We start from the raw sequence: 13,424 nt of genomic DNA, 5'->3' as shown, positions 1-13,424 counted from the left end.
CAATGAAGAGTATCCCCCGCTTGCCGCAACTAGAGAAAGCCTGCGTACAGCAATGAAGACCCAACGCAGCCAAAAAAAAAAAAAAGTAAATAAATAAATTTAAAAAAAAATCATATGTAAGCTTTTTAAAGACACCAATGCCCACACCCCACACCCCAGAGATTCTAACTTAACTGGTCTGAGGGTAGGACCTAGACATGGTACTTTTAAAAGCTCCTCAGTAGAGGATGCAGCTTGATCATGTGCTGGTTGTATTATTCCAGCCTGGGTTTCTAAAATACTTCTTTAGTTGTTAAATCATTATATTTCTCATCAACTGGAACCTTTAAGAAATTTTCCACAAGCATAAACCTGCCTGAAGACTAGAATTCATGGAATAGCTATAAACAAAATGAAGCCCATGAAAACTAAGAAACTGAATAGAATCCTCTCCCCACTCTTCCAGGAGATTCCTGCCAAGGGTAGTGAATTTTCACTGGCATATACTCTCAAGCCTAATGTGATTTTTAAACAAAAGCACACAATTTTAAGGTGGCTAACTACACTTCAGTCCACGGCCAGGAACTAAAACAACCTACTAGCCTACGGAGGGACTCAACCCAATGTCATGACCTAATTAGTCTTTTATGCTTTGCCTACACACTTCCCCTTGTCTCTCCATCAAGGGTCCATGTGAGGAAGCCTTAGACAGCACACTCCCCCAGTCACAAGGGAGGGAATGAGGCAAGAAGTCACTGAGCATGACCCAATTTATCCCCTCTTCTAGTGACAAATGCACAGTAGACCACTGCATATATATGGAGATACTCTCAGTTTCATCTACTATTTCTAAACTAAAAGCACTAAGTCAAGTAACTAATTTTCTTTTGTGGAACTCAGTGACACCAACACTTCCTACCTTGTTCATGCTCTTTTAATTAGGTCCTATTTTAAGTGGGCCATCCTGCTGGCTATTTTCATCTGCTACCACCCTATCTCCTTCTCTTCCCTGATAATTTCATCACCCTGCTCCCTTACGAGCTGTCTTCTGTCTGAGTGTACACTTTTAGAAGCAGAAGATCAAAGGACAGGAAGAGTGAGAGGTTCGGGTATTTCTTTCCAGTTCCCTCCAAGCCTCAATACTGCAGACGTAGCTGCGTCCCTCTACAATTGCAACTTCAGCTCTCACTGGGCTCTGGTAACTGCATTTCCTCCCCTTGCCCTATAATCCAATGGATGGGAATGGCTTCTCACTGTTATTAGTCTCAGCATACTTCAAGATCCCTTTTTCACTCCCTTAACCCCTTAGCAGAACAGGTGGTTCCGTTACTATTGAAACCCTGGCCGTGCCATGTTTTGTAGCGCAATGTATTTTTTTTTTCTTTTTTATTTATTTATTTATTTATTTATTTATTTATTTATCTATTTTTGGCTGTGTTGGGTCTTCGGTTCGTGCGAGGGCTTTCTCCAGTTGCGGCAAGTGGGGGCCACTCTTCATCGCGGTGCGGGGACCGCTCTTCATCGCGGTGCGCGGGCCTTTCTCTATCGCGGCCCCTCCCGTCGCGGGGCACAGGCTCCAGACGCGCAGGCTCAGCAATTGTGGCTCACGGGCCCAGCTGCTCCGTGGCATGTGGGATCTTCCCAGACCAGGGCTCGAACCCGTGTCCCCTGCATTAGCAGGCAGATTCTCAACCACTGCGCCACCAGGGAAGCCCCAGCGCAATGTATTTTTAAAATCCATAAAAGTTTGAATCACTTCTGTCAAAAGATGATTACCTAATTTGTAATGAAATACAAATGGCCAGAAAAGGAAGAATGAGAATCAATTAAAATAACAACAACATGGACCAAAAATGGTATCATTCCGCTAAATTTGATTAGAAATAAAGAATCTAGACAGTTAAGAGGGAAGTGATGAAAAGTGGATGGCGCAGTACTAGTGAATATTTTTGCCAGTGTGACTTTGGTCAAAAAATGGAATAGAGGAAGACACATCTGAGCATTAGACTGGAGTCTGTGACCGGAGTCTGATGAAATGAAATACATAGAGAAAGGCAAGATATATGTCAAAGAAAGAGGAAGACCATCCTCAAAAGACTGGATGTAACTGCAAATGATCTATTAAAAAAAAAAAAAAAAAAAAGAACCATTTCAGGATAAGAAATTACCTCTTGGGAATTCTCTCGTCAGAAGTGAACATGAGGATGTCAAGACTTGATTCATGAGTAAGGCCAAAAAGATGATCTAATCAGGGGAAAGATTTCTGGCATTTTTCTAGTAAATTTTAATATTTTAAGAGTACATCATCACAAGGAGCGAAGTTAACCTTATATAACTCTATGTAGTGAAGGCAGCTTGCAATCACTGACCTGTGTACACAGTGCTCCTATATAACCTAGCACCAAACAGACACACAAAGTTGCCTTACGTTTCTGACTAGAGGGTCTAAAACTTTCTGGGTCCTCAAGAATGGGCCAGAGTGATGTCAGCTGAGTAAGACATCTCCCACTCGTATTCCCCCTTCAACAGTAACAATTTGGCATCCTCCATGGACAAAAGTGCCTTTGTGGGAGCTGTGGGATCCAGCATCATACACCAAGGGACCCAGAAGGAGTCTAGCCCACCCATGCATTGGGTAAGAAGCATACAGACCTCAGTCCTGGCTGTGGACCCTGAGGCGGCCTGTGAACTGGCCCAGCCCCTCTTGGACACAGTCTGGGAGCCCCTGGAGAACAATGACTTAGACAACCACCCATGAATGACAGAGCCTTTGTGGAAGTCCAGGAGTGCAACAGAGAAGCTCCAAACACACCATTTGAGCAAAAAAGTCCAACTTTAGACACACTGGCGAGTGTAAGAGGAACAGTTTCACTTTACCCACCTCATCCCTCCCTCAAGGCAGCACAGCTCAGGGCCAAGAGAAACCCTCTCTGTACATGATTTCTGCACAGCGGAAAGTGAGAGCATGTGAGTGAGTCTCTGGCCTCCCCAGCTGTGCAGGACCTTGCTAAAGAGGTCTGTTTCTCTCTCACTCTATCCAGAGAACTGAGTTGTAAGCTGCACGATCAGGGGATGGGAAGTGGCTGAAAGAACGGCGGCCAGGACTTTGAACATATCACAGGGATGCAGATCCTACTAACTGCATGACTGACTCCACCAGGAGGCCTGACCACGAGTTGCCAAGACAGCTTGCCCATGGATCCCCCTCAACTGGCCCATGGGCACCTCACCCCCATAGGCACCTCCTCCACCCCACGGCCAGCTCCTCGTATGCACTCCCCATGGCAGGGAGAGCTAACTTTGGCAGACAGCTAGCGAGCAGGCCCAAAAAGCCAGCCTGAATCTACCTATAGGCCAGGGAGAGATGACAAAGTTAAGCTTTTGCACTTCCTCTGGGAAAGTAAAAGGAAAGCTGTCAGTACTTAGCCTGGTGCACTGCAGGATCAAGAGAAGGCATACAAGCTTAAGAATTCTGCCACAACAGGCAGCAAGAAGTGTGGAGAAGGTGTATCCATAGGAGGTCTGAGAAAAACAGAAAGAAAATATTCAAATGGCCAATAGCTACATGAAAAGATATTCAACATCACTATCACCAGGGAAATGCAAATCAAAACCACAATGAAATATCACCTCACACCTGTTAGAATGGCTACTGTCAAAAAGACAAAAGTGCTGGCAACGGTGTGTGGAAAAAAAAATTTTTCCTCATAAAATTAAAAATAGAACTACCATGTGATCCAGCAATCCCACTTCTGGGTATATGGCTAAAGGAAATTAAATCAGTGGGTCAAAGAGATATCTATAGTATTCCCATGTTCACTGCAGCATTAGTCACAATAGTCAAGATACGGAAACAACCTAAGTGTCCATCGACGGATGAATGGATAAAAAAGATGTGTTACATATATACAATGGAATATTATTCAGCCATGAGAGAGAAAGAAATCCTGCCATTCATGACAACATGGATGGACCTTGAGGGCATTATGCTAAGTGAAATAAGTCAGAAGAATACTGTATGATATCACTTATATGTAGAATCTGAGAAAGCCAAGCTCATAAAAACAACTGTAGAACGGTGTTTTCCAGGGTCTGGGGATGGGGAGATGGAGAGATGTCAGTTAAAGAGTACAAACTTGCAGTCATAAGCTGAATGAGTTCTGGGTAGCTAATGTACAATGTGGTGGCTATAGTTAACAGTACTGTGTTATAAACTTGAAATTTGTCTAAAGAGTAAATCTTAAATGTTCTTACCACCAAAAAAAAAAAAAAAAAGGTAATTATGTGAAGTTACGGAGGTGTTAACTAACTCTATTGTGATAAGTACTTCACAATATATGTGTATCAAATCATCATACTACACACCTTAAATTTATACAGTGTTGGATGTCAATTATATCTCAATAAAGCTAGGGGGAATAAAAAGAATTGACCAGATGGAGAGAGCAACAGCTCAGTTCCAGATAAATGAAAAGACAACAAACTGAAGTCCAGAATGTAGAAGTAAAGCAAATAGAAGCTTTTGTTTTGCCAAAGGCTCAGTGCTTTATAAGGCCATCCTTTGGTTTATAAAAATCTTATGTTAGAAGTGGGGTTGAGCATGGATATATGCTTGAATGTAACAAAACTATCAAATTTTATAACTAGAAAGACTCTTAAGAATCATTTAGTCCAAACTTGCCTATTAAAAATAAGGAACTGAGGTTCATAGAAGTGAAATGTCCACAGTCACAAAAAATAGAGAAAAAAAAGTCAGAACCAGATTCTGAGTTTCTCGAGTTCAGTCCCCATGCTTCACTCACTACACCAGACTCTTCATTGTGGAATACATACAAGTATATAAACCCAGAGGGCAAAAGGATTTCCGGAGGAGAAACCGGAGCTAGCAGACTTGGCAGTCTATACTCATTCAGGTTAGCATATATGCACAAATCTAAAAGACCCAGGTGAACACAAAGGAGAGAAAGGAGGAAAAACCATTTTCTAATATTCAAACGTCTGCTATGTTGAATATGGAGGCTGTTTGTATATGAGGAAAAGTTTCTTTCTTTCTCATTTTTTTTCTATTATCTAAAACTATATATGTATTCAGTGAAAAGTAAGAAGGCCATTTACTCAATACTCAATACTAAGTTCTGTCCCTCAATAACGTTGGTACGATGATGAGAGTCATACCATACCAAGGAATTCACTTGTTTTCCTCTGAATTACCTAAAACCACTTATAGAGATATGTTAAAGCCACCTGTGCTTCCAGCTGAGTCAGGCATATTTACATCCTTGTAAATTCTAAGTGTGCATTTTTTCGAAATTCTAAGAGAGACAGCTAAGCTCTTTGACCTATACTTAAGAAACTGAGTTTTATCAGACAGAGCCTATGATCTGACACACATTAGGAAAGCAGCTGAATCCTCAATGAAAAAGAAATCCTCAAGTAATATACATGATTTCATATACCTATAAACTAAACTCCTTTTCAGTTCATAAAAGTTAAAATACACAATATCTTTAATTAAAATTAAGCCACAAGTAAACAACATAAAATGTGAAAGTAAACAACTTGACTTTTTAAATAAAGAAGGAAGACCATCTATTCCAAACAAGTACCCAGTAAAAAAAAAGGGCAGGGCAATGAAGCTCTCTCATATATTTTGAAAGATGAACACATACATGCCAGGAATAGCACTTTATTTATTTTTATATGAATAGATGTTCCCATAGTAACAAATTCAACTCATGAATTATTCTTTTAGTTCAATGTAGTATATTAACAGGTTCAATATTATATTGGCCAGTTTCACTTCTGCTAATGCCAATTGAAAAGCTTGCTAAGTGCTATAGGAAGCATACTGTGCAACAAGTGATTTTCCAAACCAGGAGGCCAAAAGGTGTCAAATTCAATATCCCAACATTCTTACCTCTAAAATAATTTCTAAAAATAAAATCTGATAAAAAAAACTCATTTCTATTAAAGAATAGAGAGGGAGGAGTGGGAGAAGGGGGAGAAGGGAGAGAAGGGGGAGGAGGGGGAGGAGGGGGAGGAGGGGAAACAATAATCAGACACCTCTAATTAATCATTCTTTTCTTTCATGTTTTTTTATCACCCATTAACACTGCAATGTCTCCTCAAATTGAAAAACTAAGGAGTTGGCTTAAATGCAAATAGAACCACAGAAGAGGCAACATAAATGAACAAATGAGTCCTGGTAGTCAGTGTTTGCCATAATTAAAGGGGTAGCTTCTTTCAGCCAAGCTCTAGCCACTTTTTGCAACGGGAAATGTAAACCTAATGATATCAGATCTTCCGGTTTTCAAAAGAAGTTGGAAATCTGCATTTTTATGCAAAAATCTCCTTACTTTTAAATATTGGCTTTTTAAAAAATTTGGGGGCTTCCCTGGTGGCGCAGTGGTTAAGAATCTGCCTGCCAATGCAGGGGACACGGGTTCGGGCCCTGGTCCGGGAAGATCCCACGTGCCACGGAGCAACTAAGCCCGTGTGCCACAACTACTGAGCCTGTGCTTTAGAGCCCATGCGCCGCAACTACTGAAGCCCGTGAGCCACAACTACTGAGCCCACGAGCCACAACTACTGAAGTCCGCGTGCCTAGAGCCCGTGCTCCGCAACAAGAGAAGCCACCGCAACGAGAAGACTGTGCACCACAACGAAGAGTAGCCCCCGCTCGCCGCAACTAGAGAAAGCCTGTGCGCAGCAACGAAGACCCAACACAGCCAAAAATAAATAAATAAGTTTATAAAAATATAAAAAAATAAAAAATAAAAATAAAATAAATACATAAAAATTGGCCCCAAAGCACATGCCTATAGCTGGATCCAGTCAGCTGGTCTCCAGTTTGCAACCCCTGGCTTATGCAGAAATTCCTGTCTTTACATCGTTCTAAGATATCATCACAGATCTGTGGTTACAGAAGCCCTGAGTAGAATGGGATTAGAAGGGACGGAATGTGCCATGTTCGAAGTGGATCACCACTCCCTGCCACCGCACCTTGGATGAACTCCTATGACAGCACTACTTTATTTGTGTAGAAGTCTGTCTACAACCACCAGACTGGAAATTTCTTGTAGGCAAGGCCACACCTCATTCATCTGAGTTTCCCCAGCACTTGGCACATGAAAAGCTCAAAATAAATATACTTGAATTAGTAAGTGAATGAATAAACAAACACCAAATGAATGTAATCTCTGATGTCAATCCCCCTCTAACCTTTTTTCTCCAACATGGAACTTGGTGAAAAAGAGTATTTCCAGTGACTCCACATTTCAAAACTGAGTTGCTCTATACCTGAGCAGAAGTAATGGCTGTATATATTGGTTAAGCCAATTTGGGGCAGATTTTCTAAATTTCAATTGCTGGATTAAAGCCAGGAAACAGTATTTGAAATTAATTAACATTAATTTCTTCTTTGCCATATGAGACAGAAAAGAAGTCTCAAGAGGGTGGAAGGAGCAGGGAATGAAGAAAAAGGGAATCTCCATTCTGTGACCATGTGATAATAAAAGATCGTGTAGTCGTGTTGTAGACAGTTTAGTCTCTACAGGTGTTGTGGTTGTTCTTTTACCTGCACTTGAGGAAGCCACTTTCTTTTCTACTGGATGCCTCCCTGTAGATGACGTGGCAAGTGGAGGTTTGAAGGGGGCAGAAGAGTGTCCAGGGGAGTTAAGTGGTAAGAACAAAAAGGAAAGTTCATTCCATGCTGTTTCTGTGCAAATGGGAATGCTTTCTGCCCAGGTTAAAAGGAGGCCTGATTGGAAGGTGGGGGTGGGATAGATTGGGGTTGACATATATACACTACTATGTATAAAATAGATAACTAATGAGAACAGATTGTATAGCACAGGAAACTCTACTCACTGCTCTGTGGTGACTAAATGGGAAGGAAATCCAAGGAAGAGAGGATATATGTATACGTGTGGCTGATTCACTTTGCTGTACAGGAGAAACTAACACAACATTGTAAAGCAACTGTAAGCCAGTTAAAAAAAAAAAAGAAATTCTACAACTTCAAAGTGCAATTTAAAAAAACACACATGTAAGGATAAATAACATTGGAAATAAATGTACTTAAATATGAAAAAAAAAGTGCAGGCCTGATATACCATCCCTGTCAACTAGCCAATATTTCTACTCTGCCTTCTCTCCTTTCCATACACACACTGTTCAATATGCTTTGGAGTCTAAACTTTTTCTTCAATACAATCCTTGGAACAAAAATGTATACTCTGTATCTATGTACATCAAATTTATAATCTTGGCTATAAAAACTATTTCTGGGTAACTTTTAGAGAACAACTCAGTGGGCACTTATAGCTTAATTATCACCAAGCAAGTATGAACCATAAATAAGCTTTCTACCATGTGTGGACTTTGGCAATGTCAAATGTGTGGACTTCATTTGACCACTGCGGAAGGCTTGAATTATCTGAACCAATACTTGGGTCCCATGAGCTGACAACTATGAATAATGTCCCAAGGATGATGTAAGAGAATATGTGTAATAGGAACAGCTTGGGAAAGTCATGATGCCAAAGTAAGCAGGTAAGTGTACAAAGAAGAAAAGCTTGAGGGCCTGGTTCTTGGAGTAAAACACAGAAACATACTTACCAGAAAAGATGGTAAGGTTTCCTGAAGACTTGAACTTTGGGTGTTCCAAACTTGGTCTTCACTTTGGGGAAGTAAAACTCCTCTCACTGAAGAAAGAGTAACATTAAAGAACATTTTTAGTTGAGACACAATTGTATTTGAGGTTCAGGGACAACTAAAAACCAAGTTTTTCCTTTGTATAGCTTACATTTGGGTAGAATAGATGGGGAGTTGCTTAGAAAATGCTTGATACTTTATTCAAATATTTTACTTATATTAGCACAATCTAAACTATAAGACTCCAACATAAAATAAATATTCTCCCCATCATTACATTTAGGACACTCCTATATTATTTTCTTTCCTTTCTCAAGCAATTTTTTACTCTTTTCAAGATTCCTATGAAGTAGTTGCTCTAAAACTGATTTTTTTTTCATTTTAATAAGAAAGTTGAACTGAAATTCCAACTCATTTAGTTGATGCTAAAAATGGAGAAAACTGTGCAAAACTATTTCCTTTTCAGCAAAAAGTGCCTTTGAAAAACGGGGTAAGCCACCAGAGAGTTTATCACTATACCAATATTAAGCCATAAAGTTAACAGAGTAGATTGTATAATTTAATTCAATAAGATTTACTGAATCCTTGCTAGTTACCATGGACTTTGATGAGATTGAGGCTATAAACATTAATAAAGCCAAGTTTCTTTTGTGGAAGTGTTCCCTATGTCACAGATAAATACATATTATAAAACAATATGAGGGACATTTATATAATTTTGTGAACACAGACAAAAAAGAAAATGATTTTGTCTGGAGGAGAGAAGGAATCAATAAAAGCTAAAAAGAAAGGATTGTCAGAAAGGTGATCTGGTGCATACACCAACAATAGAAGCAGAATCTCTCTTTATTCACCTGTTCACTGACATAAAGGGATCAAACAGAAGTCAAAGACCCTATTTTTGGAAAATATAAGTATTTTCCAAAATTCTTTTTCAACTGTGTATTCAGTTATCTTGTCTTCTATGGAAAACAAGTAGCATGAGATCAAAGATGAACAAAACTTTTAAGACGATTGAGTCACCTAGAAAGCTGCAGCCATTCAGAACTCTGAAGCTGGCATAACAAACAGAAATGGATTTTAGGAATAAAATTGTGAGCAATTGAAACGTACATCTACTGAAAGGTCAAAGCACCTGAATTAGTTTGTACTGGATATCCTAAAGCTTTTGTTAAACTTGCTTGGAAATTCTGAGAGAATTGTTGACCTCTTTTTTAGGACACCTTCTAGGAAGTAGCTCCACGCCAGGCTCCACATAAAAGGAAGACCTCACTATGCTGTTTATGGATTTAGTTTCCTAAACAACCTCATTTTGCCTATGGCATATCTTAATCCTCATGCCATTCTTCCACCAGGAACCCCTGACTGATCTACCCAAATTATCTGCATGGCTAAAGTGCCATTCATATCAGGATGGCTTCTGTCTCATGCAGTCTAGAGAGTGCCAGAACCATATATATTTTTGGAAATTAGTTTTCCCAGAATATACTGGAAAAGAAACTAAAACTGTACAAGGACTTAATGGTTATCCAACTTACCATCAATAAGCTGAAGGGAGTCAGGATCCAGATTCAAAGAGGAGGTCCCCAGCAAAAACTTCTGGTGCAGTGTCTCAGCAATATAATCTCTGAAGTTACTAATTGTATAAACAGCAGTGGGCTTATCATCCAATTCCACCAGACCATGGTTCTCCACCTTGTTGGAGTGAAGGCTAATTAGGTCCCAGGTGGTATTGCTGATGGCCTCACCATTGAAGGTAACTGCGTAGTGAACATCTATGCCACTATGGATGAAAAGAGAAACAGATTAGGTCCTGCCAAGGAAACACAAAGAAAGGAGCTTTGAACCCACCAAGAACAAACATTAGACCTAGAGGGAGAGTCTCAAAAAGCATGGATTCCATCACCATTCTCTGAAGACTCTGGGCAACCTTTAGCCATCCCCTTCTTCCCAGAGAACAGAGGGTAATAGATCTAAGAACATGGAAAGGGGTCTAAGGAGGCCGCAGAGTCAACCCTGCACAATACCTGAGCGTATTCTTCCCCCGTGTTCTCACCCCTTCAAAGCCAACTGCTCCTTTTCCCTATCAGCCTGCTTCCTTCTTTCCCTATTAGCCTTTTTCCTACCTGATTTAAAAAAATAAAACAAAACAAAACCCTCTAACTCTACTCAACAATGGGAAATCCTCTCATATCTCTTTATTACTGTTGCTGGATGAATTATGTACTCCACAATGCGGAGTGAAGCAATGAAGAAGCTTAATTACTATGAACTAAAACATAGTTGCCTATTGTGAAAGGAAAATACGAAATATTTGGAGATAAAGCAAATTGATGATGTGAGTTTTTTAAAATAGCATGCTAGAATATTTTCTAATATGACAGTTATCTAAGTCTCTCAGGAGACATACTTTTGTTTTATAGCACAGACAATTTACAGTCCTATAAAGTTTAATAGTGAATTGTAAAAATAAACTACTAAGATGTGATGGGTTTTTTGGCCTGATAGGAACGATAACTCCAAAGTTTATGATTTTACTAACCTGTAGGGCATTTAGCAATGTTGTATCTAACTTAACAATCCTTTCCCAATTAACTATATATACTTCTTTCAAATGCTCTAGAAACTAGCTCTCATTTTTCTGCTGGTTCCCTCCTTAATGCGCTGAATAAAAGTTTGACAAGTGCTAAGAAATAACTTTGTCTGGGAATGGGGCCTTTTCACTATCTTTCCACAAGCAAACAAAGAGAAGATTTCTTGGAATAAAGGATAAAGTGAAAATAATTAGTAGGAGATGATACGTCATTTGATATTTTCTTAAATAGTCATTTTGAAGAAACATCAGAATATAAAATTTTTAAGCCAATAGAATTACTCCTTCTAGACTAACTCAGATTTATCTAACAGCTAAAAACTAACATTTTTGTAAGTGCTTACAATGTGACAGCTATTTCACAGGCTTTAATCTCATTTAATATTCATAAAAACCTTATGAAGGTTTTATTACCTTCAGCTTATTATTAAGAAACCGAGCTTTGGGCTCCCCTGGTGGCGCAGTGGTTGAGAATCTGCCTGCTAATGCAGGGGACACGGGTTCGAGCCCTGGTCTGGGAAGATCCCACATGCTGCAGAGCAACTAGGCCCGTGAGCCACAACTACTGAGCCTGCGCGTCTGGAGCCTGTGCTCCACAACGAGAGGCCGCGATAGTGAGAGGCCGCGATAGTGAGAGGCCCGCGCACCGCGATGAAGAGTGGCCCCCGCTTGCCACAACTAGAGAAAGCCCTCGCACAGAAACGAAGACCCAACACAGCCAAAAATTAATTAATTAATTAAAAAAATACTAATAATAAAAATAAAGTGGGGCTTCCCTGGTGGCGCAGTGGTTGGGAGTCTGCCTGCTAATGCAGGGGACGCGGGTTCGAGCCCTGGTCTGGGAGGATCCCACATGCCGCGGAGCGGCTGGGCCCGTGAGCCACAATTACTGAGCCTGCGCGTCTGGAGCTGTGCTCCGCAACAGGAGGGGCCGCGATGGTGAGAGGCCCGCGCACCGTGATGAGGAGTGGCCCCCGCTTGCCACAACTAGAGAAGGCCCTAGCACAGAAACGAAGACCCAACATAGCAATCAATCAATCAATCAATTAATCAATAAAAAAATAAAAAAAAATCTTTAAAAAAAAAAAATAAATAAAAAATAAAGTGGAAGAGAACAACCTTCTTTCTTTAAAAAAAAAAAAAAGAAAGAAACCGAGCTTTAAAGAAGTTAAAAGACTTGCCTAAAATTTCACCATATATAAGAGATAGATAGAGTCAAGATTCAAACACGGATCTACCTGACTCCAGCACCTGTATTCTGAACTACTTTGCCACACTCTCAGTAACTTTAATTAAACTATTACCAGAAAAAAGTCATTATGAGAATGGCTTTGCTCTACTCATCATTCTGGCTTCCAGCCAGTCTATGAGACACAGCCATCAGAGGCAGTACCCAGCAAGCCACACCAAGATCCCTCCAGAGGAAAGGAGAATACCACCCTCCCAAAGATAAACCACTGAAGGCAGATGTGCAATGGAAATAATCTGCCACCTTCAGACATTCTATAGGAGCAAAATGATGCCCAAAGCAAAGCACTCAAATAAATTAAGCACTTCCTCCTCTGAGCTCACTTACATATTCCTTGATTATAGCCTTTGCTGTTTTGTAAAAAGATTCTATTTATAGTGACTGCCTTGCAGTCTCTCCTTGAGTTTCTGTCTCCAATGTTTGGCTTGGTACCTGGCATTAAGTGCCTATCAAATTAACAGAAATCTATACCTGCCTGAATATAAAGAGAAAACTGCAGCCTAATTAATAGTATTAATAGGTATTCATTAATAGTATTAATAGGTATTCATTAATAGTATTAATAGGTATTCATATATCTCAAAAAAAAGTGTCAGGATAATGAGAAGTGTCTCATAGAGTCTAGAAAAAGGGTTAGTCAACTAATTTATGCTACCATTAGTGAAAAGTTTCTGATCAGTGTATTGTGGCTTCCTTGTAACACAGATCCCTAGATTGGAGACAGCTACAACAGGCTAGCATGACTTTGATACTGGCCATTAGGATCAGCCAACTTCCTTTCTCTGATCTCAAGCTTGCAAAAGGAACTTTTGATTATAATTCCCTACAGATTGTCCTATGGGGAAAGAATGCATGAGCTAAGCCAATGCAATAATTAGTCAGTTGGCAGATATATTTCTTGCTTTAAATAGATCAATCGGCATTGTATTTTGTGGTTTGGTAAGCATA

At 39.9% G+C, this 13,424-nt stretch overlaps 1 protein-coding gene across 1 annotated transcript in view; it reads right to left on the bottom strand.

The window, feature by feature from the left end:
- The window catches only part of IMPG2 (interphotoreceptor matrix proteoglycan 2), a 68,191-nt gene that overhangs the window by 27,242 nt on the left and 27,525 nt on the right, over positions 1-13,424 (bottom strand). Inside the window, exons 9-10 of the mRNA XM_057546046.1 lie at positions 10,173-10,417; positions 8,599-8,684 (exon numbers count right to left, since the gene is read on the bottom strand). Of these exons, the coding sequence (XP_057402029.1) occupies positions 8,599-8,684; positions 10,173-10,417 (331 nt within the window). The remainder of the gene's footprint in view (positions 1-8,598; positions 8,685-10,172; positions 10,418-13,424) is intronic.

The sequence above is a fragment of the Balaenoptera acutorostrata genome, chromosome 4 (assembly GCF_949987535.1).
Source record: "Balaenoptera acutorostrata chromosome 4, mBalAcu1.1, whole genome shotgun sequence".
Classification (NCBI taxonomy): Eukaryota; Metazoa; Chordata; class Mammalia; order Artiodactyla; family Balaenopteridae; genus Balaenoptera; species Balaenoptera acutorostrata.
This window is presented reverse-complemented; position numbering and strand designations above follow the sequence as displayed.